Source organism: Sarcophilus harrisii, chromosome 4 (assembly GCF_902635505.1).
Source record: "Sarcophilus harrisii chromosome 4, mSarHar1.11, whole genome shotgun sequence".
Lineage (NCBI taxonomy): Eukaryota > Metazoa > Chordata > Mammalia > Dasyuromorphia > Dasyuridae > Sarcophilus > Sarcophilus harrisii.
In genome coordinates this window covers 452,771,835-452,795,232 of record NC_045429.1, presented here as the reverse complement: position 1 = coordinate 452,795,232, position 23,398 = coordinate 452,771,835, and the positions used below count along the sequence as shown (strand labels likewise).

At 45.7% G+C, this 23,398-nt stretch overlaps 1 protein-coding gene across 1 annotated transcript in view; it reads right to left on the bottom strand.

The window, feature by feature from the left end:
* Positions 1-5,996: 5,996 nt before the first annotated feature.
* The window catches only part of DGKG (diacylglycerol kinase gamma), a 227,074-nt gene continuing 209,672 nt past the window's right edge, over positions 5,997-23,398 (bottom strand). Inside the window, exons 38-40 of the mRNA XM_031968754.1 lie at positions 11,870-11,990; positions 9,636-9,696; positions 5,997-6,077 (exon numbers count right to left, since the gene is read on the bottom strand). Of these exons, the coding sequence (XP_031824614.1) occupies positions 5,997-6,077; positions 9,636-9,696; positions 11,870-11,990 (263 nt within the window). The remainder of the gene's footprint in view (positions 6,078-9,635; positions 9,697-11,869; positions 11,991-23,398) is intronic.

The following is a 23,398-nucleotide window of genomic DNA, read 5'->3' as shown; positions in this document are numbered from 1 at the left end:
TCTGGGTAGAGCCACCTGTGGTTTCTTCCTCCGTTACAGCATCATCTCCTTGAGGAAGGTGCTGTACATTTTCCTTTTTTTGAGTCCTCAGCACAGTCCCTGGCACATAGTAAATGCCTTGATAAATGCTGCTTGATTGTTTATAGAATCATCGGTAATAGATGCTGCCTGATTGGTGTCACTGGGTAATTGGTTGACTTTCCTTTCCAGGAATAGTGGTTGACTTGACCGTACTTAGAACAAGCCACAGAAGGGAAGGAGATCCTATAAATAATTAGGGGTACTATTGGGATTGAACCTAGCCCACTCTTCACTGGCTACCATCAGCAGGCTGATTTCTTCTGTCTTAGTCATCGGCTCTTTGGTCTTTTATTTTATTTTTTTCCAGTGGCTCCCGTTGCCTTTGCCAAGAGCATTCAGGAAGCAGAAGAGGGCCTGTTCCTTGCTTTAGCTAATGGCCGTCTCCCTTCCCAGCCAGTGGGCTTCCTGTCATTTCTACCCTTATGGGTGAGCGTGATCTCTGCGCTCAGGAAAGAAAGGGCCCCTCTGGAAGTAGTGTAGACTCTGCAGCCACATACACCTGCCCCGGAGGGAGCCTTGGGAGGTTCAGAAGAATTTCTTTTTTTTGATGGGTCCTGCCCTTTCTCACTTATTTGCTGAAGGGCAGCTAAGAGGGGAGGGGTCCAGAGGGCCAGGAGATGGGGTCCATTGGGAGGGCTACAATTCAAGACTCTGGCAAAGGGACTCTGTGTTCTAATCTGTCATTGAATATATGAGATCAGTGGGTCTATATTTGTCATTATTATTTCCATTGACATGCCATTTACATAATATATACAGCATATTAAGTATTCTGCATGTTACATAACACACACATATTATATAAGCTTGGTCTGGCGAGAGGCTCCTGCTTGCTGCCAAGTGTTTGCCAACGTATTCGGCAATTTTAATGTATTTTTTCCATCTGTGGAAAGAACTCTCTTGAGAGGAGCTGGTGTTCACTCTCCATCCCTTAGCCCGCTCGGTCTTTGAGCATCCCCAGGATGAGAAAACCATCTTGGAAGGAAGGCAGCTCCTTCGGGCCCACCTGGATACAACATCTCAAAGCACAGCAATTTCATCCTCAGTACCATAAGGAAAGGAGGGCAAGCTCGGTGTGTGTGTGTGTGTGTGTGTGTGTGTGTGTGTGTGTGTATGTGTGTGAGTGTGAGTGTGTATGTACAACTTTTGCTTTTAATTTTCAAGGTCATATTCAATAATGACCACAGAATTTCTTAGCCTAGGAAGACAGGGGACTGTGGAAAGTGACATATTGTCTACCTGGGGAGGATTTGTGTACTGAATCTCAAACAGAAAGAAAGCACACTGGACCCAAAGTCTGTGCTGGTTCCCTGACTTACTGATCTGTGGTGGAACCCTTGACTTTTTGGGATCTCAGTTTCCTCATCTATGAAATAAGTGAGATTGAACTAGATATTTTTCACTAATAGAAGGAAAGCTTCTTGTGAGCAATGAGTAATGAAAAACATTACAGCCTATGAGAGCAAGGTACTCCTTGCGTGGTTTTCTTCTTAGTTGCCTCATTTATAAAATGAGGGGGTTGCCCAAGGTGGTCTCTGAGGTCCCTTCCAGCTTTCCTCAGATTGACCATTCTGTGACTTTTCAGTATCTCAGCATCTTCATCTCTAAAATGAGGGTGTTAAACCTCACAGAGCCTTTCAGCTCTAGATGGATAATCTTCAGATGTTATCCTCTTCAGTTATCTAGCCATCCATTTATCATTTATTTATCATCCAATTATGCATCCAGATACCTATCCATCATCTATTTTTCAATCTCTTTATCCAGGTATCCAATTATCTACTTATCTAGACATCTATCAATCTACCTATTTAGTCATCTATCCATCCATCCATCCATCCATCTATCTATCTAATCTATCTATCCACCTATCCATCCATCCATCTATCCATCTATCCATCTAATCTATCTATCTGTATCTATCTATCTATCCATCCATCCATCTATCCATCCATCTACCTATCTATCCATCCATCCATCATTCAACTATCCATCTCTCTCTATCCATCTCACTCTCTCTTTCTCTCTATCCATCTCTCTTTCTCTCTATCACATGTTCATTCCAATCATCTACCTATTTAATTCAATCATCTATCCATTTTTTGATCTACATTAAGTAATACTCTAAATTAGACATCCATCTATCTAATCTATTTATGCATTTTTGGATCTCTGATAACTAATACTCTAACTCCTGACTGTTCAGTGTCTCCAAGTCTGCTCAATAATCATTCTCAAGATCAGCTTCTTATTTGTGGGGCTCTGAAAAGTGATTTTGCTTCTTGACAATAAACCACCCATGGGCTAGAGCTTTTGGAAGCAAGGCTGCCATATGCCGGTACTTTGGCAAGGGCTTTTCTGATATTCTTAGGGGACCAGGACCTTCCAGGATCTCGGGAGTCTCCTTCAACCTCAGAATAAAATGATCATGGAGCTAGACTTAGTTGCAGGTCTATTGTTTCGACCTGGATCTCTGTCCAGGTATCCAGCTTATTACAATTACCTTAGGAGGTAATGGGACCCTCCTTGCTGGAAATCTCCAACTAGAAGCTGGCCGACCTTTCATTGGGAAAGTTAGGGACAGGATTGTTCCCTAGATCTGGGTTGGACTAGACAGCCTCCGAGGTCCCATGCTGCTCTGAGACTCTTTGATTTACCCCAAGTCCCCATATTCAACCTCACTACTGGGTAGGGTCGCTGAAGAGAGCCCGTGTTCATGTGTTTTAGCCCAAGATTTATTTCAGGTGCATTTCATAGTCATTGCGTCACATCCACACTCTCTGGTGGTTCTGGTTCTCTCAAATTCAGGCTCAATTTACATCCAAAGTCCTGCTCTCTTTTTCCTAATCTCAGCCTCTTAAGCTTAGAGAAGGATATACCAGGCAGAGTAACATTTGTGAGTTGGCTTATCCTAGTAGAATGTAAGCTTCTTGAGGGGCAGCTAGTTGGGGCAGTGGATGGAGCACCAGCCCTGAAGTCAGGAGGACTGGAGTTCAAATCTGGCTCAGACACAACACTTCCTAGCTGTGTAACCCTGGGCGAGTCACTGAACCTCAATTGCCTCAGCAAAAATGAAGAATGTGAACATCTTAAAGGCAGACATTATCTAGGTTTTCTGCTTATATCTCCAGCTCTTAACACAGTGCTTGGCATATAGGTAACACTTAATATTCACTCAATCATATAGTATTCATTCCTTGGGAGAAATCTATGAGCAGGGCAAATTCATCCTTGACTGAAGCTTTGTTGCCATTTTGAACTCAAGGGAGAACTTTTGGTTGGAATCAACCTTGGGTCACTGAGCTCTGCTGAAACCCCCCTCATCTTGTCCTGCAGCATTTGGACCCTGGAAGTCTGAAGAGGCTTCTGGATGAAGCTTCTCATCTTTTCCTTGTCTCCTTTTTTAATTTATTTTTTATTTTTTTAATTTCTAAAATGTTTCCCTTGTTTCTTTAAGACAGGGGTTCATAAGTTTTGTTTTTTTTAATGTCTTGGATCCCTTTGGCAGTGTTTGAAGCCTATGGACCCCTTCTCAAAAAGTTTTCAATGTACAAATATACATTTAATATGTATATACATAGAAATATACATTTAAATGTATAAATATACAAGGGAAACAACTCATACAGAAAGTTATTTAAAAATTAAAAGTCCCTAGACACCAGGTCAATAGTTCCAGCTCTACTAGGACATGATCCTTGCCCTCCCTCCTCACCCCCAGCATGTCCATCTGAAAGGGATATAAACCATAGAGCTTGGGCTCCAGCTCAGGAGGGATTACTTTTTATGGCCCCCATCCTTGTGATCACTAGAAAGAAAAATCTGGTGGCAGAATTTTGGTGGGGGGAGCAGGGGGGAAGGAAAAGGAGAAATGAGAGGAAGGGGAGGCTGGAGAAAAAATCTGCTGCCCATTGAATCAAACCTAGCCAAGGAACCCAGCTTGGAATTTTTAATCTTGCACCGAGTACCACAAACCAAGATCTGCGACAATCAGGTGGAAGGTGTCCTTATTGGGGGAAGGAGAACATGGGCTACATTGAGGGAAAAAACAGATGCTGGGACTTATCCTAATGCCAAAGAAGCCCATGATGCTCTCAGGAGCCTCAAAAGTTGGTGCCCCGGGCCAAAGCTCTGCTGGCCTGCCCTAGGTTAGCTGGGAGAGACTTTAGAGATGGTCCTGGCCAATCCTCTGAAGTTGTCCAAGAAGAAACATTTAGAGAGGCGACTTCTCAAGTTCTGATTCGAGTGAGAGGGGCAGAATTCAAACGCAGTTCCTCAGACGTCAGTGGGACTCTTCCCACACTAAAATGCTCTCTCTTTAGTCTCTTCCTCCTCCTGCCCTCCCTCTCTTTTCCCAAGTTCCCCTCTCCCCATCTCTCCGTCTCCCTCATTTTTTTCTTTTTCATTTCCTTTCTGTCTCTTTCCCTCTCCATCTCTTCATCTCCCTCCTTCTTTGTTTCTCCTTCCTCCCCTGTTTCTTTTTTTTCTTTTTCTCCTCCCTCCATCCCATCTTTCTTTCACTTTCTGTCTCTCTTTCCCCCTCACTCATTCTTTTTGATTTGTTCTTTGCTTTTTCTCCTTTCCTCTCCTTCTATCTCTTCACTTCTCTCCCTCCCTGTTTCTCTCTCCCTTCCCCTTCCTCCCCCTCTGCCTTTCACTCTCATCTTTTTCTGTCTCTCTTTTTCTCTTTCTCTGTCTCTCTCTTACACAGACACACCCCCCCCTTAATTTTTCTCATTTAAGTCTATAAATAATATATAAATTTTAAATCCCCAAAGGTAGAAAGGGAGAAGGGAGTGTGTGTGTGTATGTGCTTACACATGGTCTATTAATGTATGGTGACTCTTGCTTCTTCCCTCTCCAAATGTGTTTCCCCCATATCTCTCTCTCTCTCTCTTTCTCTCTCTCTCTCTCTCTCTCTCTCTCTCTCTCTCTCTGTCTTTGTCTCTGTCTGTCTCTGTCTGTCTGTCTCTGTCTCTGTCTCTTTGTGTCTCTGTCTCTCTCCCTCTCTCCCTCCCCCTTTGTCCTTTTCTCTTTCTTCTTTTCTCCCTCCCTCCCCCCTGTCTCTAATTCTCCCCAAACCTTGGAACACGCAGGAGCGGATCTCTTGAAAGAAGGAAAGAAACCAGTGGCAGAAAGTTTTCACATACTGTTAATTACCCAAAGTAAAAATAAAGCCAAAATTTCTACCTCTCCCCCAGTCCCTAAAAGGACTAAGAAAATAAAGGCCCCTTTGGGAACTTTAGGCAACCTACTCTAACGGATCCTAAGCGGACAGAAAGCTGGGCCGCTCTTAAAAGCAACTATTCTCTGGGCAAGGGAAAAGGGCTCCCAACTCCCACCCCCATCCTTCTCAGAAAAACTTCCAGGAAACCATGTTGGGCTCAAGCCAACCACCAGGAAGCGGACCATATCTTCCAGCAACGAACCATTTCTAAACCTCTAAGGGCCATTTATTTCCCAACACAGATGGGCCTTGCCCATTCTCTGGCCGGGGGAGGTGGGAAGGAGGGACTGCCTCAACCCAACTCAATCCTAATTCTTAAACCCCTTGGGCAGGGGAATCTCAAGCCCACCTCTAACAAGGCTCTGAGGCCCAACAGAGGCAAGGGGCTGGTGGGCGAGGGACCTGCCCAGCCCTGTGCCAGCCACGAGGCCATCTTCCCTCAGCAGTGAATGGGTGTTGCCATCCCCGGCTTAGAAGCAGACAGCTCGAGGCGTTGGAGGTTTCTGTCCTGTCAGATCTCTTTGCTTCTGTTATTTAGTGGTTTAAGTATATTTAAAATTTTTTTAAATTGTTGTTATAAAATTTATGTTGTTTGTTGTATGTTATGTATTTTTTACGAACTTTAATTACTCCTCTTTCCACTACTTATTTTGGCAGGGTCCCTGGCCCCCTCCCCAAGGGTCCCGTTTTATTCTTTGAGGAAGAAAATTTGGGCTTTGGAAAGGGCCCCCAACAACATAAACATTTGGTTTTTGTGGGTGATTTTAGCCTAAAAAAGAAAAAAAGTAATAAAAACACTGGGTTTTCCCCATGGAAACAATCAAAGGGGATGGGAGAAAGGGAGAAAAGTCAGAAAGGGAATGAAAAGAAAGAAAGAAAGAAAGAAAAACAAGAAAGAAACAAACAAAACAAAGAAAATAAAAGAAACACAAAGAAAAGAAACAAGAAAGAAAGGAAAACAAAAAGAAAAAAAACAGGAAAATCATTCCCTTCATTTTACAAATAGGGCTGGGGAAACCCAAAAAAACCAGTAACCAACCCAAATCCCAAAATCCAAAGGGTAAAATTTCCCCTCAGTCCTTGACCCCCCAACTCACACTTTCCCCCAACTAGTCAAGGGGCAGAAACTCAAATGGAAATAACTTTGCTTTTTCCTTTCCTCTGAATCTAGGATCCTCTGGTTTTTCACTTTACAGAGGACACGGAGGTTCTCAGGGGAGGCCTCATGTGTCTCACTGGGCCCTGGGCCCTCTGACCCCGAGCCCCCACTGCTCTGTGCCTGTGCCAGCCAAGGGCTCCCTGGCAATAACTGTGCTGGCGGCGATGGGCAGAAAGGCAGGGAGGCAGGAGCTCCCCACGCACAGAGGTCTGCCTGCTCCTGTCTTGTGTCCTCACCATTCTTAGCCTCAGAGATTGTTGGAGGGACCTTTGGGCTGAGCAGATCAAACTCACCCACTTCACAGATGGGAATGTAGTGGTTGAGCGAACAACCCCCCAAGGTCACACAGCTAGCAAGTGGAAGCGCGAGGACGAGAACCCGGGACCTATTGACAGGTCCCCTGTTTTCTGTGACACAACCAGGCCCCCGGTAGATGCCCAGAAGTTTGGAGGGTGTGCAGGAATCTCCAGGTCAGGAGGGAGCCTCCCATTCACCTTGGCCTGGAGCAATATGGGACCAAAGGCCTCCAGTCCATGGGGTCCCAGATCCAGGGCTTGGAGGGACCCAGAGTCCCCGCCCCCTCCTCTCCCCTCCCCTCCCAATGGTGAAGGCCTCAGGGAGGGACCTCAGGCCATCTAGAACCTACGACATCCTTATCTGGAGGTCGGTGATGTTGCTTGTCCAGAGTAACTGGCAGAGAAGGACAAAGATTGGAAGCCAGGCTTTTTTCTCAGCCTCTTCTGTTCAAGTTCAGGCTAAGTTAAGTCACCCCAAAGGATGAAGGAGTGAACAAGGGATGAGGGGATTCTTATTAAAGGGGTGAGTTTTGGGACAAGCTGTAGAGGAGGAAAAAAAGATATATCTGGTAGGGAAAAGGAAAAGTCCACTGGCTAGTGCAGCGTGATGTCCAGGACAGAGGAATGAGCAATTTAAATGTTGAGGCTGGGAGGAGTGGAGGAGGCACTGTAGGGAAATGGGAGGCTTGGAAAGCCAGGGAGAAGAGTCGGACCTGTCATTGGCCCAGTGATCCAGGACACTTCCTGAGGACTTGTGAGAAAATGCTGATGAATTAGAATACAGACGGAAGATATCTATCTATCTGTCTGTCTGTCTGTTCTGTCCATCCATCCATCCATCCATCATCTACCTATCTATCCATCCATCTTATCCATCTATGCATCCATTTTATGTCTGCCCATCTATCTATCTGTCTGTCTGTCTGTCCATCCGTCTGTCTGTCTGTCTATCTATTCATCCATCCATCCATCCATCCGTGCATCCATCCATCCGTCCGTCCGTCCATCCGTCCATCTATCTATCCATCTATAATCTATCTATCCATCTATGCACATCTATCTATCTCTCCATCCATCCATTTATGCTTCCATCTATTTATCTGTCTGTCTGTCTATCTATCTATCTTTTCTATCCATCCATCTATGCTTCCATCTATTTATCTGTCTATCTATCTATCTTATCTCTCTATCTATCCATCTATCCATCCATCTATCTATCTATCTGTCCGTCCACCTGTCCGTCTGTCTGTCTATCTATCTATCTATCCATCCATAATCTATCTATCCATTTATGCACATCTATCTATCTATCTATCCATCCATCCATGCTTCCATCTATTTATCTGTCTGCCTATCTATCTTATCTAACTATCCATCTATCCATCCATCTATCTGTCTGTCTGTCTATTTATCTATCTTATCTATCTATCTGTCTATCTGTCCGTCCATCTGTCTGTCTGTCCGTCTGTCTATCTATCTATCTATCCATCCATAATCTATCTATCCATCTATGCACATCTATCTATCTATCCATCCATGCTTCCATTTATTTATCTGTCTGCCTGTCTATCTATCTTATCTATCTATCCATCCATCTATCTATCTGTCTGTCTATCTATCTATCTATCTATTCATCTATCTATGTCTCCATCTATTTATCTATTTGTCTGTCTGTCCATCCATCCATCCATCCATTCATCTATACATCCATCCATCCGTCTGTCCATCCATCCGTCCATCTGTCCATCCATCCATCCATCCATCCATCCACCTATGCATCTATCTACCTGACTATCTGCCAGTCTATCAATCTATCTATGTATCAGTTGGTCTGTATATTTGTCTGTTTATCTACCCAACACACATACATATATACACCCATTATACACACACACATATACACTTACACACATATACATGTGTGTGTTTTTACACACACTCACACACATGTTTGGATGGATGTATGGATACATATTTGCTTGTTCAGTCGTCCGTGATTTTTTTGTGACCTATGGATTTTGTCCATGGGGTTTTCTTGGCAAGACACTTTTGCCATTTTCTTCTCCAATGTCACCCCATTTTATAGATGAGAAACTGAGGCAAATTAGGATTAAGCAACTTGCCCAAGATCACACAGCTAATAAGAATCTGAGGCTGAATTTGAACTCAGATCTTCTTAACCCCATGCAGTTTTCTATCCATTGGCTCCCAGAACTGCCCCATAGATTGCATATACACGCTATACATATATATGCATGTATACAGATTAATGTGGGAATTGGTTTGGTTTAACTATATATATGTTTACAGCAGGCTTTGTTTTGCTTTCTCGATAAGTAGGAGAGGGGAGTGGGAAGGAGAAAATTTAGAACTTAAAATTGAATGAAAAACAAAATAAATTCAAAACAAAATCAGTCCCTGGTTGGCTCCCCCCTGGCACGTTCTCTCCATTCTGGGCAGTGGTTTGAGACCGTGGCAGTCCGGGGCCTGTGGAAGAGCGTGGCCTGAGTGATGGCCGGGACAAGTATCGATCAAGGGAGTTTTGCGCCATACAGAAACTTAACTCTCAAGCGTGTGAGGAGGACCTGAGTTCCAATCTGGGCTCAGACACTTGCTAGCTCTGTGACCTTGAGCAGGTCACTTAACCCCAATTGCCTCCTCCCCTTCCAAAAAAAAAAAAAAATAGTGTCCAAGTTTCTGCCTGGTGAGCAGAGCAGGACTGGGGACTCAGGACTCCTTCAGACTCTAAGGCTGGGTCTTTGGTCATTTTGTGTGCAGCTACATCCCGGCTTGCCTTTTGCTCAGCCAGCCAGTGTCACTGGGGCCCAGGGGCATGGCTCCTCTAACGGTGTCCAAGACGGGCCCCACTCACCGTGCAGGGCGCCTGCAGCCAGGGCTCCCCGTCCACTTGCATGGGCAACATCTTGGTTGTCCTAGAACCAGAAAAGCAGCAGCAATAAAAGAGAAGAAGAGTGAGCTTTTCTGGTAGGGATAATCATGGGATTGGGGGTGGGGTGGGGGAGATGTCATGAAACGGGAAGGTTTATCCTTGACTCTTTAGAGAGAGTTGGGTCATTCACAGGCTCTGGAGCAGTGTCAGGGTGAGACGGGACAGGGAGCTCCTGGTTTGGAACCAAGGGACTTGTGTGCTCTGGGAGACATTATCCAACGGCCAGATCCTCAGTTTCCTCCTCTGTAAAGTGAGGGAGTTTGGTTTTGAAATCCTTTCTAGTTCTAGATCTATCACTCTGCGTCCCTGCCCTTCAGTTACCCCGTCTGGGAGAGAATACGGCTGCTCTAGATGACCCCGAAATCCCTGACAGCTCCTGAGTCCTTCAGTCCCAAAGGCCACCTGGAGGGAGATGGGGCGCCATTCCCCAGGACACCTTCAAGGAACTCACTTTGAAGGGGGAGGGATGGGGGTTGGGTTTTTGTTTGACACAGGATTCCTGCCAAATACTACGGCTCCCTCATTATGCAAGGTGAGGGGCCCTGAGTTCTGTGATGAGAGATAGGTTAAGTCAGGCGGTGAGGTAATACCTTTGGTTTGCAGAAAACACCCCGGGGGCCTGATTTCACCCGATCCTGCCTGTTCTGAGATTTGTCAATCTAGGAGTTTCCTGAATGGTTTCCATTTCCAGGAAGGGATGCCGTACTTGACACATTTACTTACTCGAAAATAATGGCGCACCACATGGAAGCCACATGGGCGTCCCTGAGAACTTTTCAGGGATCCTTGAGTTCAAAATTATTTTTGCATAATATTAAGATTTTAAATTTCTAAAATGGCTATAATTCACATAAACAAAAACTCCTTGGGGGGGGGGTCCTCAATAATATTCTAGATTGTAAAAGGACCTGGAAGTTACCAAATTTGAGAACAGCTGCTTTGGAAGGCAAGAACTAGAAAGGGAGAAAAAAGGGCTATCTGGGAGCGGACTGAAGTTACTGCCAGAAGAAAGGAAGAATCGGGATGATGGTGGAAATGATAGAGGAAATGCCTTCTCCTGGATATGAGTTTATAGGAGAAAAAGGAGGGAAATCTTAAATAATGTCCTAGGGATTTGCCTTTGGGGATTTTGAGATAGAAAGACAGAGACAGAATCAGAAACTGAGAAAGAAAGGAAGGAGAAGAGAAATGAGAGAGAGAGAGAGATAATGAGAGAGACACACAGACAAAAGATAGAGAGCTGGGGGACATACACAGAGAGAAGGAGGGGGGAGAGAGAGAAGTGAGGGATAGAGACAGACAGAGACACACACAGAGACAGAGATCGAGAGATACAGACAGACAGAAGGGAGAGACAGAACTGAGAGAGATGCAGAAAGAGAGACACAGAAAAAGCTAGAGAGAGAGAGGGAGAAAAGGAGAAAGAGACACACAAAGAGAGACAAAGAGAGAGATACATACTTCCAGATAGAGAGGGAGAGGCAGAAAGAGACAGAACTGAGAGAGATGCAGAAAGAGAGACACATACAGAGGCAAAGATAGAGAGATACATACATCCAGATAGAGAGGGAGAGGCAGAAAGAGACAGAACTGAGAGAGATGCAGAAAGAGAGACACATACAGAGGCAAAGATAGAGAGATACATACATCCAGACAGAGAGGGAGAGACAGAAAGAGACAGAACTGAGAGAGATGCAGAAAGAGAGACACAGAGAAAGAGAAAGAGAGAGAGAGAGAGAGAGAGAGAGAGAGAGAGAAGGAGAGAGAGACAGAGATAGAGATACATACATCCAGAGAAGGAGAGACAAAAGAGACAGAACTGAGAGAGAGAGAGACACACACACAGAGAAAGCTAGAAAGAAAGAGAGGGAGAGAAGGAGAGACACACAGACCTTTGGAGGTCTAGATACCATGCCAGCGGTAATTAACGGTGGCTGGTCATGGGGCTACTAGCCCTCCCTGGTCTCCCTCTTTCTTTTCTTTGTTTTTCATTTATTCCACAAACATTCATTGCATGATTTCTAACACATTATCCACCCTCATGGATCTTATGGTGTTTTCTTTATTCACTAGAATAGTTGGAAATAACACCCTTTTCTCCTCCGCCCTCCTAAGATTTCTCTGTTGGGAGCCCGCTGAGCAAGGAGGTCACGTACCTGATGGTAATAGAGGCACACTGAGCCAGCCTCCTCCCAGCGCTCTTCAGTCCAGTGTAGATTTGCCCCATCTCCATGGCGCCCCCCAGCCCCACCACTTCCAGAAGACGGTCACTGAAATCTAGGGAAGATGGAAGTACCAAAACGTCACTATTCAAGTCAATGAACATTTATTCAATATCAACTACATACCGGGCAATACTGGAGATACAGGCAAAACCCCACTGGTTCTGGCTTCTAAAGAGCTTACCTATACTTTCTTGGTTTATTTAAGAGGCGTATTAAGCACCCAAAGTACTCCATGGCCAGTACTGCAGAGAGAAAGCTGGAAAGTACCCTTGGGGAGCCTACCTTCTACTTCGTGGAAAACCCAGTTAAATAAATAAGAAATACATACCATGTAAACATCGAATAACTCATTTCGGGGTGGAGAGTGGGGAGTGCTAACAAGTAGGAGGCTGGACGAAGACCTTGTTTAGGAGATATTTGTACAGAGCTTCCAATGGAGCTAGGAAGTGGAGTGGAAGACTCTCTATTCCAAGGGATCTTGTCCCGGGATTGCCAACCAAAATCCATTAAAGCCTCTTTACCTCTCTGACAGAAATTTTCTTTTGTTCTTATTTGTAGCTGTTAACTCAAGATTTATCTCAATAAATCAACCCATCAATCAACCCATCAATTAGCATTTAGTAAGTATCTACTATGTGCTAGAAATATATTTGGAAAAGTCAATATACAATATATACAAAACATAATTTTATCCATCACTGTTTTACACGTGGGAGTTGGACAGGAGGCTGTATCTCAGGAAGTACTCATGGGAGTGGGTCTATAAGGGTTATAGCAGGCAGGGTTTTCCAGACAGAGACACCCTTCCTGCGGGTGGTCCAGCTCCCCGGGAATCTGTTTCAATCCAGCCTGGGTCCAGCTCAGGAGACCCCATGATGAGTGAGAGGAAGCCCTTGGGTCTGCCAGCTGCCGGCACATTTATCAAGACCCCTGGAGTTAGTGGCCACCAAGGAAGAGGAAGTGAATCAGGGTTTGATTAACTGGACAATACTTATGTTTGCTCTCCTTTTGCTGATTAAAACAAGCAAACGGACTTCCTTGATAATGGAACCAAGAGTTTTTAATAAAGATAGTTAAACTCAACAAAGATAGTTGGTAAAAGTCAGCATGCCATCCAAGAACATCAACCCTGGATTGAATCCTGTTGGATGGGCCTGTGGGCCGACATCTTTCCTGGGCTCACCGGGCAGCTTTCCTCCATTCCTGTGACTCGCTTTTTCTGTCTCTTCCCAGGGCTTTGGTCCTCCCCCCTTGCACCCTCACTCCCACCCCCAGTGGCTTGAGAAACTCCCATCATTAAAAGAAATCATGAAAGGAGAAAAGCTGGTTTAGGAGAAAGCCTCTGGCTCTCTGAAGGAATCCGGAGCCAGTGAACAATGAATGGCTAAAGCTCCAGTAATTTAATTAGTTCCCCTTTGAAGAGGGCTGAACAAAGAGATTGGGATCAGTATTTGGAGGAACTTTGTGTGACATTCAGGTACTACTTTGAAGAAAGAGGGGGGGGGGGAGGAAAAGGGAGGGGAGGGGAGGAGAGTGAGACAGAGGAAAGGAGGAGGGGAAAGGAGAGAGAGAGGAAAGGAGGAGGGGAAAGGAGAAGAAAGCAGAAGGGTAGAGAAAGAGGAGGAGGAAAGGGGAGAAGGAAGGAGAGAAGTAGGGATTGAATATTGAAGAGAGGAGAGGGAAGGAGAAAAGGCAAAGAAGAAAGAAAGAGAATTCAAGTTAATGATCATTTATGAAGTGCTTTTGAAGTGTGAGAGGTGGGAATATAAAGAAAGGCAAAAAATAGTGCCTGTCCTCAAGTAATTTATAATCTAAGGAAGGGGAGGGATTAGAGGGGGAGAAATTTGCAAATAGCTATTGGATAATTAGAGATAATCTTGGAGGCTTTGCAGGGTTTTGGGGAAAGGTTTCTTGAAGAAAACAGGATTTTAAGTGTGACTTTAAGGAAGCTGGGGAAACCAGGAGGTCAAGATGAAGAGGGAGCTGGTTTCAGGAGTCTGGGATAGCCAGGATCAGAAGATGGCGGGTTTTATTTAAGAAATAGCAATAAAGCCAGAGTTACTGGATGGTGGTGTTCAGGGAGCAAGGTGTAAGAAGATGGGAAAGAAGGGGAAGGGTCAGGTTATGGGAACTTAGAGAGCCAAACAGAAGATTCTATATTTTACCTTTGCGGTAATAGGGAGCCACTGGAGGTTATTGAATAAGAGTGTGCCAGAGTCAGAACTGCACTCTGTTGTGAATTGGGGATGGACTGGAGTAGGGAGAACCTTGAGGTGCGAGGTGATGAGGGTGACAGCGGTGTCAGGAAAAGTGAAGAATAGAAAAGATGTCCCAAAGGTCCAGTCCACAGGCTTTGCCATAGGTTGGCGATGGTGGATGGTGGGTGAGAACCGGGAGATGAGGACATCTAGGTTGTGATCCAGGATACTGGGGAGATGGCAGTACCAACCCTGGCTATAATAGAGACGTTAGAAGAAGGGAGGGCTTGGTGTGCATGAAGATAATGAGTTTAATTGTGTTTAGAGCAATCCAGTTTGAGATGTATGGGAGGTACTTGGAGATGTGAGGCTGGAGGTCTGGAGAGAGGTTAGGGCTAGATAAATAATCCTCTGTTAGAGATAATATGGGAATATTATGGGAGCTGATAGTCACCAAGCAAATACAGAGGAAGAAGAGGACCCGAGCAGAGACTTGGTGAGGGGGAAAGAGGAACACTCATTAGCAGGTGGAAATAATCAAGAAGAAACGGCCCCATTCCTTGCTTGGGATTCTTTTCCCAGCAAGAAGGGAGAGATTTATTTCCCTTGACCCCAGTGGCGACCCCAGCAGGGAGATGGCTTATGTTAGAATGGCAATAATGAGCTGTCTGCTTGTCCGGGGTTAGCCCAAGGGGGACCACAGGCCCCAACTGCCCTCTTCTGCCTGTTTCCTATCCCAGGTGACCAATAATCCTGAGAAATGGGCATTTCCGGCTTGAGTGGTAAGCCTGTGGGTCAAGAGTTCCAGATGTCAAGGGTCAGGCTGACCAAAGGAGGATCGTTCTTGGAGATGACGGCTAGCGGTGCCAGCAAGACCTGCTGCTGAAGGGAAAAAGAAACCAAGGCTCGACTGGGCAAGAGAAATGGTCACCATGAGTTGTGAGGACAGTGCAGAGCTGAGGTGAATGCAGAAAGGAGATACCTATCCAACTCCTCCTGCCTTTCCTGGGCAAAGCCCCAGCTTAGTGGCTAATAAGATATTTTGTGTCTCTCCTTTTGGGCTGTGTACCTCTGAGATGTTTTTGGCAGTTTATGTGGTAGAGGAAATAAATACGTGTTTAGTTCTTTTTCTAGAAGGAATTATTTTTTGGAGAAAGAGAAAGAAAAAGGAGAGTCAGTGAGTGAAAGACAGAGACATAGAGAGACAGACAGAGACAGAGAGAAAGAGACAGAGGCAGACAGAGAAAGAGACACACATATATATACACAGAGGGAGGGAGGGACAGAGAGACAAAGACAAAGACAGAAAGACAGAGGGAAAAGGAGAGAGAGACCCTGACCACCTTTTTTGGGGTCAGATACTCTTGCCCCCTGGTGGGAAATCCAAATCTGGGTTCCATTTAGAGACCAAAATGGGCCCCATGTGAGAGGAAGCCTCCTGGGCTGTGGGGTTTACAAGAATCCCCTTCACATCACACCCTCTAAGGGGTCACCTAGCCTCTACTTGAAGAAGGTCCCCTCTAGGGAGGGGAAGGCCAGAACCTGAGGTGGGGCGGCCATCCCACTTCCCAATCAGTTGGAGAAACTGTCTTTGGGCTGGAAAAGCCCTTAGAAGTCATTTGGCCTGACTCCCTCCTTCTACAAATGAGGAAACTGAGGCACAGAGAGCTCAGGAACTTGCCCCAAGTTACATGGGGAGTGAGTGGCAAAGGAGGAGCGGACCTCGGGCCTTTCTCTGCCCCGGGGCTGCTCGGTGAGCGAGGGTGGCAGAGTTTCTCCCAGCAGGGGCTGCCCCCTCCCTGGGAGGGCCCTTGGGGGCCACTTCCTCTCAGGCAGAGACAAAGAACAGAATCCCTGGGATCCTCTGCGAGCTCGGCTCCCGATGACTTGGCCGCACTTCGGCAGCCTGTGCTGTCCCCTGTTGTATTTATTAGCTAGCTATGTATTGATGGAGTCTGGAGTTTCCATCTTAGTAAAACACTACGAGGCCCTGGCACCCCCGGTGCGGGCTGGTGGGTGAAATGCCGACACTAATGAACAAGATGGCATATGGGCGATGAGATCATAGCAGCCCAGCCTTGGAAACGTGTGGCTGCCCTCCAGAGCAGGGAGCTGATGGGCAGCTAGGGGAGGATGGGGGGGAGGAGAACAAAGGTCGCTGAGGCTGCAGTTCACAGCAAGAAACTTTAAATATTCAAATGGTGCTAATTATTCTGAGCCTCTCCAAGCACTTGGAGGGACCAATCCTAACCTACCAGGTGCCCTTTCCCCCAGTCTTTCTTTCTTTCTTTCTTTCTTTCTTTCTTTCTTTCTTTCTTTCTTTCTTTCTTTCTTTCTTTCTTTCTTTCTTTCTTTCTCTCTCTGTTTCTCTGTCTGTCTCTCTCTCTTTTCTTCTTTCTTTCTTTCTCTTTTTTCTTTCTTTCTTTCTTTCTTTCTTTCTTTCTTTCTTTCTTTCTTTCTTTCTTTCTTTCTTTCTTTCTTTCTTTCTTTCTTTCTTTCTTTCTCTTTCTTTCTTTCCTGAGGCAATTGGGGTTAAGTGACTTGCTCAGGGTCACACAGCCAGGAAATGTTAAGTCTCTGAGGGCAGATTTGAACTCAGGTCCTCCTGACTTCAGGACTGTGCCACCTAGCTGCCCACCCCCAACCTTTCAGCCAACTTCCTTTCCTTTTTTTCCCCATTTCCTGGTTAGTCTTGGACCTGCCTCCTCCATCTCTTTCTTGGAGGAAGACAGAATTCCTCCACTCCCCCTCAGAGCCACTGGCCCTTTGTCTTGGGTGTAAGAACTGAGGCCCGAGGGGCATTTGTTTTAAAGACCCTGGGTGGAGTCGGAGGTACACAGACACTCAGTCCCTGCCCTCCAGGCGCTGACCTTCTATTGGGGGAGCTGTAATGGAGAGACTGGCCAATAAGAGCCCGGGCGTTAGAGCACACTCAGTGGATCAGTAACCTGTTCCCGAAGTGCCAGAGGGCCCTGGAGCCCCCAGCTGGACTCTCCCCTGTGGATTTACTGTGTGGGGATAGCAAGACGTTTAATTGGCTGGGGTGGAACCGAGGGTACGTGTGGACCGCTGTAATGGCACCTTCTGGGGACCTCTGCTCCGGGCACTAGGGAAAGAGCACTAGGGAGCTAGGGAGGTGGTGGGTGGAGGGGCTGGGAATTAGGAGAAATTTCCAGTAGGAGGCACTGCTTCTGTTAAATTCTTAAAGGAAACCAGGTATGGAAATTAATCAACAATTATTAAGCACCTGCTGTGTGCCAGGCACCCGGGATATAAAGACACATGTAAAGTCCCTTGCTTACAGTTTAAAGGGGAGTACGAGAAGTATGTTCATAAAGATAAATCCTAAAAGGAAAGAGAAGAACGCAAAAAATACAGCAGAAACATGAGTGTAACCGGGTTAATGGGGCAGCAGGGACCTAAGGAGGGTAGGGAAGGAGCCGCCGAAAGGGGGATGAGGAGTGAGAGTATTCTAGGCCGGGGGGACTGATAATGGAACACTGGGGAGGGGGAGGCGGAAGGTGGGCCCTCCTGTGGGAAAGTGGCCTTTCTTGGAAGTTCTTGGAAGAGAGGAGAGGGGGAAAAGGTCCGCAAGATGCCAGGCCGGGCCAAGCCCCGCTTGGTTCTGCTCTTCCCTCCTTTGGTACTTCTTCCCAAGTCCTTTCCCACTTCTATCTGCAGCCTCCCAATCCATCCTGCAGACGTCTTGCCAAGTTAATCTTGCTAATGCACAATGGGTGCTGATGTGACCCAATTAGCTTTCCAGTGTTCCAGGAACCTCTCCAAAGGCCCGGGTGTGGAGCAGCTGCAGAAGGGCATTGCCTTCCTGGGAGTTCCCCACCCTGAAGAAATGGCCGGGCAAGCTTGAAAAAAAGGATACGTTAAGGGAGATTGCTCCCTACTCAGAAGCTGTTCAGTGGCCCTCTGCTGCCCGCCGCACAGTGGAGTCTGCCATCCGAGGTCTCCACGATATACCTTCCCCAACTCTCCCCTTCAGGGACTCTGAATGGAACACCTCAGCTTCCCTCAAACACCACACAGGGCTCTCTTCACTTCTGCCTTTTGGGAGTTGGCCCAGATGGTTTCCAAGGTCCCAGCTTTAATTCAATGCCATTCTAGATACATGGGTTCACCCTTCTTAGTTCCTCTTGTTGAAATCCTGAACATCTTCCAGGCCTGAGTCACATGCTGCCTCTTCCAAGAAGTCACTCATGATTGCCTCTTTTCCCAACGCGGCTTCTTCTGCTTCCTTTGGATATTCACTGGGGTTACAGAGTGCCAAGTTGGATGTCCTCATTTGGAGGCAGTGATTGACCCAATTGGGAGTGGATTTCCCTCTAATTACTTGGATCTAGCTTGTGTTTGGCCCCATCTCCAAGGCAGTTTTAGCTTATTTCAGGCTCTCTCCTGGGGCTCATTCAAATCAGCCAGCCCTCCAGAGCCCTTACTAATGGACATTTGAAAATAAAACATAGTTATTATGACATGTAAAGAACAGAAATGTTAGCAAAGGAATAGGATCATCTCCTTTCCTAATATGCATATATGTCTGTCTACATAGATAAACATATAAGGAAAGGAGATGGTCCTATTCCTTTATATATGTATGTGTATATGTATATATATGTATACATATATACATGTATATATACTTATATTCCTTTATTATTTTTATTTTATAAATATGTTATATTATTTATTATATTATTATGTAGTTTGTAAATAGATCATATTTTATGAAATATTACATTATTTACTATATTATTATATCATTTAGAAATATATTATATTATATTTTATAAATATATTTATTATTCTACTTTATTTTATATATATATAATATATTCCTTTTAGTTGTTGTTGTTGAGATGTTTTTAGTCATATCTGACTCTTCTTGATCTTATTCGGAGTTTTTTGGAACCGATACTGAAGTGGTTCACCATTTCCTTCCACAATTCATTTCACAGAGGAGGAAAGTGAGGCAAACAGAGGTGACTTACTTGCTCAGGCTCATATAGTTAGGAAGTGTCTGCTTAGGTTGCATTTGAAGTCCCAAAGGTGAATCTTCCTGACTCCAGATCCTGTATCTACTCTCTCCCTTCTCCTTAATTAGACTATAAACTCCTTGAGGGCAGGGACTCTCTTTTATTCCCTTTTACATTACTCATTGCCAGTACCAAGTCTTACACATAATAAGTAATTGCTCAGGAAAAGACTATTAAACCCCAAAATGAGCCACCTCTAAGCAACTTTGTCCTAAGAAAGTTCCTTTTCCTTTGGGAGGTTCCAGGTAGAGTGGGAAGAGTCAACAATGGCTGGGTTTCCCTGGTAGCCTTTGGGGCGGACATGCCAAGGTCTCCATCAGAGCCATCCAGGCTCTGTGATTTTTCCTTAGGGTTCTCCATCCCCTGCCCCCTTAGAAAGGGAATAGCGGTGTAGTGGAGAGAGGCCACTGGAGAGGAATAAAGGCCTGGGTTCAAGTTCTGACACATGATCCTGCTAAGTGCCACAATTTCAGTATTGCAGAGGTCCAAGCTGCAGAGAAATGCTGATCTGAATTGGAAAAAGGCGAGTTTTCTTATCTGGCCTGATGAAACCCGACAGGCTCAATCCCTGGGCAGCCTCAGAAAGGGAAGTGTTTGGGAGATGGCCAATTGTGAACACTTCTTGTGAACCACAGGAGTCAGAATGGGAGGGGGTTTCTCAGTCACTTAAAGCCAACCTTTGGTATTTTGGATCGGCCATTAGGGTGACCAAGTCCGAAGCGCGGGGGACCCAGCCTTTGAAGCTAGGTCTGCAGGTTCCCTTTTTCCCACCACGCCTCGGTGACAGACGTGTCAAGGTATGATATGGAAAATGAGAAGGAACCCAAGGCACAAGTGGAGTCTAACATAAGATTGCTGGGCGCCATCTTGCAAGCTAGGGGAGTTGTGGGTCTAAATACCCTGACAACTAGGGAAACAGAACTGAAAGATGTTGAGGGCCTTTGCCCAAGCTCACTTAGCTAATAGATGGTAGGATTTGAACTCAGGTGCTCTACTTCCCACCCCAGTGCTCATTCTCCTGGGGAGAGAGAAAGGAAGAAGCTTAGGGCCCTAATTGTTGATGATCTCCTTATTCTCTTTACCTTTTAAGAAAAGGCACTAATTTTGGATGTGGATGTGAGGTCTGTATGAAGCAGACAAGCAGCAGGGAGCCAGGGATGCTTACTTAGTGATCCCTGCCATGTGGGCCTCCCTTTTCTGCCGGTACCCCAAAGTGAGGCTGGGGAGGGCCTGATTCATCAGCCACCTACCTGGAGCTCCCCAAGGAAGGCTCTGAGAGGAACTGACAGATCCAGACCAACTACCTGGGGAGCCGCATTCAAAAAGCGAGTCCACCTCCACTGACGGGTGGATCCCAAGGCTCCTGTCCTCCCTGGATTGTTGCTTCCAAGTATAATATATATCATAATATATAAATATGTTATAATAAGAAAAAGATGTCATATAATAATACGATCATCAGAATAATCACAATTAGGATTTATAGAGTGCTTTAAGGTTGGCAAGGCATTTTTCACGCTTTCTCATTTGATCTTTACAATAGTATTTCCCCATTTTACAGATAGGTATATTAAGTAACTTGCCAAAGGACACATGGTTCATTAGTGTCTGAGGCAGGATTTAAACTCAGGCCTTCCTGATTCTAAGTGCAATATGGCATCCACTGCATCTCCAGTGACTCAGGTCTTTCTTTTTCCTAGTAAAGCTTAAGGTCCCATCAAGACATCAAACAATATGGAACCTTGTGATTTCAATAACCCAGATATTGGGACATGTCTCTGGTGACCACGGAATGATATCAGAAGGCTGGATGGTGGTGAGAATAAGGAGGAAAAGCAGTCAGGAGCCACCAAAAATCATGGGGTTATTATGATATTAATTTTGAAATTCATAATAAAAATAATTCTACAATTAACATAAGAATGAGATTAGAAGATTAAATTTATTTCATGTCAGCTAATTTTGATTCAAATGAAAGGGCATTGATTAAGCCCCTACTGTTTATCTAACATATGCTTGGTGCTGAGGGTATAAAGAAAAAGCCCTTCCAGTTCTGGCCCTCAGCTAGCTTACTTTCTACCAGGAGAGAAATGATATAAATACCAAATCACAGTCTAATACTTCTGAGGGTGGGTTTAAGAGCTGCTAGTATCTGGGGTCAAAGATGAAGGAATTACTTCCTCTTGGTGGGCTCCTTCCTCATGTTGCGTTTGTACGGCCACCATTCAGCCATGACCTTCCACTCCTGCAGGGAAGGCTTTCTTTCCAATTGCTTGGAAAGAAAAAAGGAACTGAGGGGCCGGAAGTGAAGCCCTTCCCCCGTGGTGACAGCCAGAGACTCAGTTGTATGCAAGTACGCAATGCCAACATTTGGCATTGTTCTGATTAGAGGAAGTTATAAAATGTGGATCAACAAAATCTCTTTTCTGGCTAGCTCCTAACCCCAAAGCTGAGAATGTTCTCTGAGCCTATCAGTCTCTATCTCTCTCTGTCTCTGCTTTTTCTATCTCTGTTTTTCTTTTCTCTTTCTTGGGGACCAATGGTGGAGTCACTGCATCTTTCCCCCCGGAGATCATGGCTGACACTGCTTGGTGACGACCAGGAGCAGCAGCATCTTCTGCCTCCTCACACCCCTTGCTCCAACTGAGGCAGCCCTGAACCTTTGAAGAACAAAGGCTGTGTTGGGCAACATAAACTCTTGTGTCCCCCTTTTGGCACAGATGGGCTATATGGGAACCCTGTACCTTGCCCTCAGTGTGGTTGCTGACTTTTTGCCCCTTGAGACATTCTCTTATCCTTTCTCCTTTAGGATGGGGGGAAGAAGTCCTTTCTCTCACAGGGAGAGACACTTCAGTCCCTGGGTCTGGGCCATAAAGCTCACTTAAAACCTTGGCCATGTTTAGCCTGGAAAAAAAAGGCTGGGGGATGGAGTGCAGGAGGGGGCAAGCATTTGAACGGCTGTCCCGTGAAGGAAGGCCTGGGTTTGTTCTGTTTGGTCTCAGAAGAAAGGGGCAAAGAAGCAGATTTAGGCTTGGGGTCAGAAGGAGATCCTAACTACCAGAGCTGACCTTAAGGGGGGAAGCTGCGGGAGGAATGAGCTGCCCTTCCTTGGGTTCTTTGACCAGAGGCTGGACTGTCACTGGTTACAGAGGTTGTGGAGAGCTCTCGGGTCAAGAATGGGTTGGATTTAACATTTGCTGAGGTGTCTTCCAGCCTGGGGAGTCTGGAATAAAATTCTTGAGTTCTGTTCCAGGAAAGCAGAAAGTGAGCTCACTTGCCTTTGGAGTCTCCCCTCCCCGGTCCCAGGACGGGGGTGGAGGTGGGAGAAGCAGGAGAGCTCTAAGCAACATCTTCCCCCGTCTCTACCTTTTGTTCTGGGAGGGAGCGTTCTGTTTGAGACTGTGCTTCATGGAACAGCTCTGTGTTTGGGGCTGGCTGCAGAGAATCGCTCAAGGTGGGGAGAGATCCCAGAACTTGGATCTGGAGCGGGCACATGACCCCATCCACGGACACTTGGGTTTCTGCAAAGGGGAGCGATTCGGTCTTGGGTCTGAGGAAGCTGGCTCTCTCCTGAGGAAATGTGGACACTGGGGGGAGGAGGGGCACGCATGGGAAAAGTCAACAAGCTTAGCGGTTCTCAAAGTCTGGTCCAGAGCATCCTGGGAATCTTTGAAATCCTTTCAGAGAGTCTACAAATTCATAATTAGTTTTTATTTTTAATGTGATCAATATCTATAACTATAAACCACATAAACAAAAACTCTTTGGACAGATCCTCAATCATTTTTAATAGGATAAAGATATTGAGAACAAAAGTTTGAGGACCACTGCGAGACCAACCATCTAGTTCAACTTCCTAATTTAACAGTTAGGGAAATTTACTGGCCCAGGTGAGTCAGGGGTCTAAAGTCATAAGCAGCAGGTATAGAATTTGAACCCAGATCCTCCAATTCCAACTCCGGTAAGTGTGCTGCTGGGCCAAACCGCCTTAGAGCAAAGGAGCCAAGACAAAGACCCAGATACCTCAGAAGGTGGAGATCAAGCGCCAGCAGGCGGGGCAAACCTTTACCCAGCACCCCTTAATTAGAGAAGACTTCTCAGCAGGCGGTCTTGTTAAAAAAGGAGAGGCAAGTTTTCTTGGCTCAGAGGTACAGCACTAATTGGTGTCTTATTTGGGGTAACCGACTTTGCTCTCTGAGTTCTGGAAGCTCTAGCTC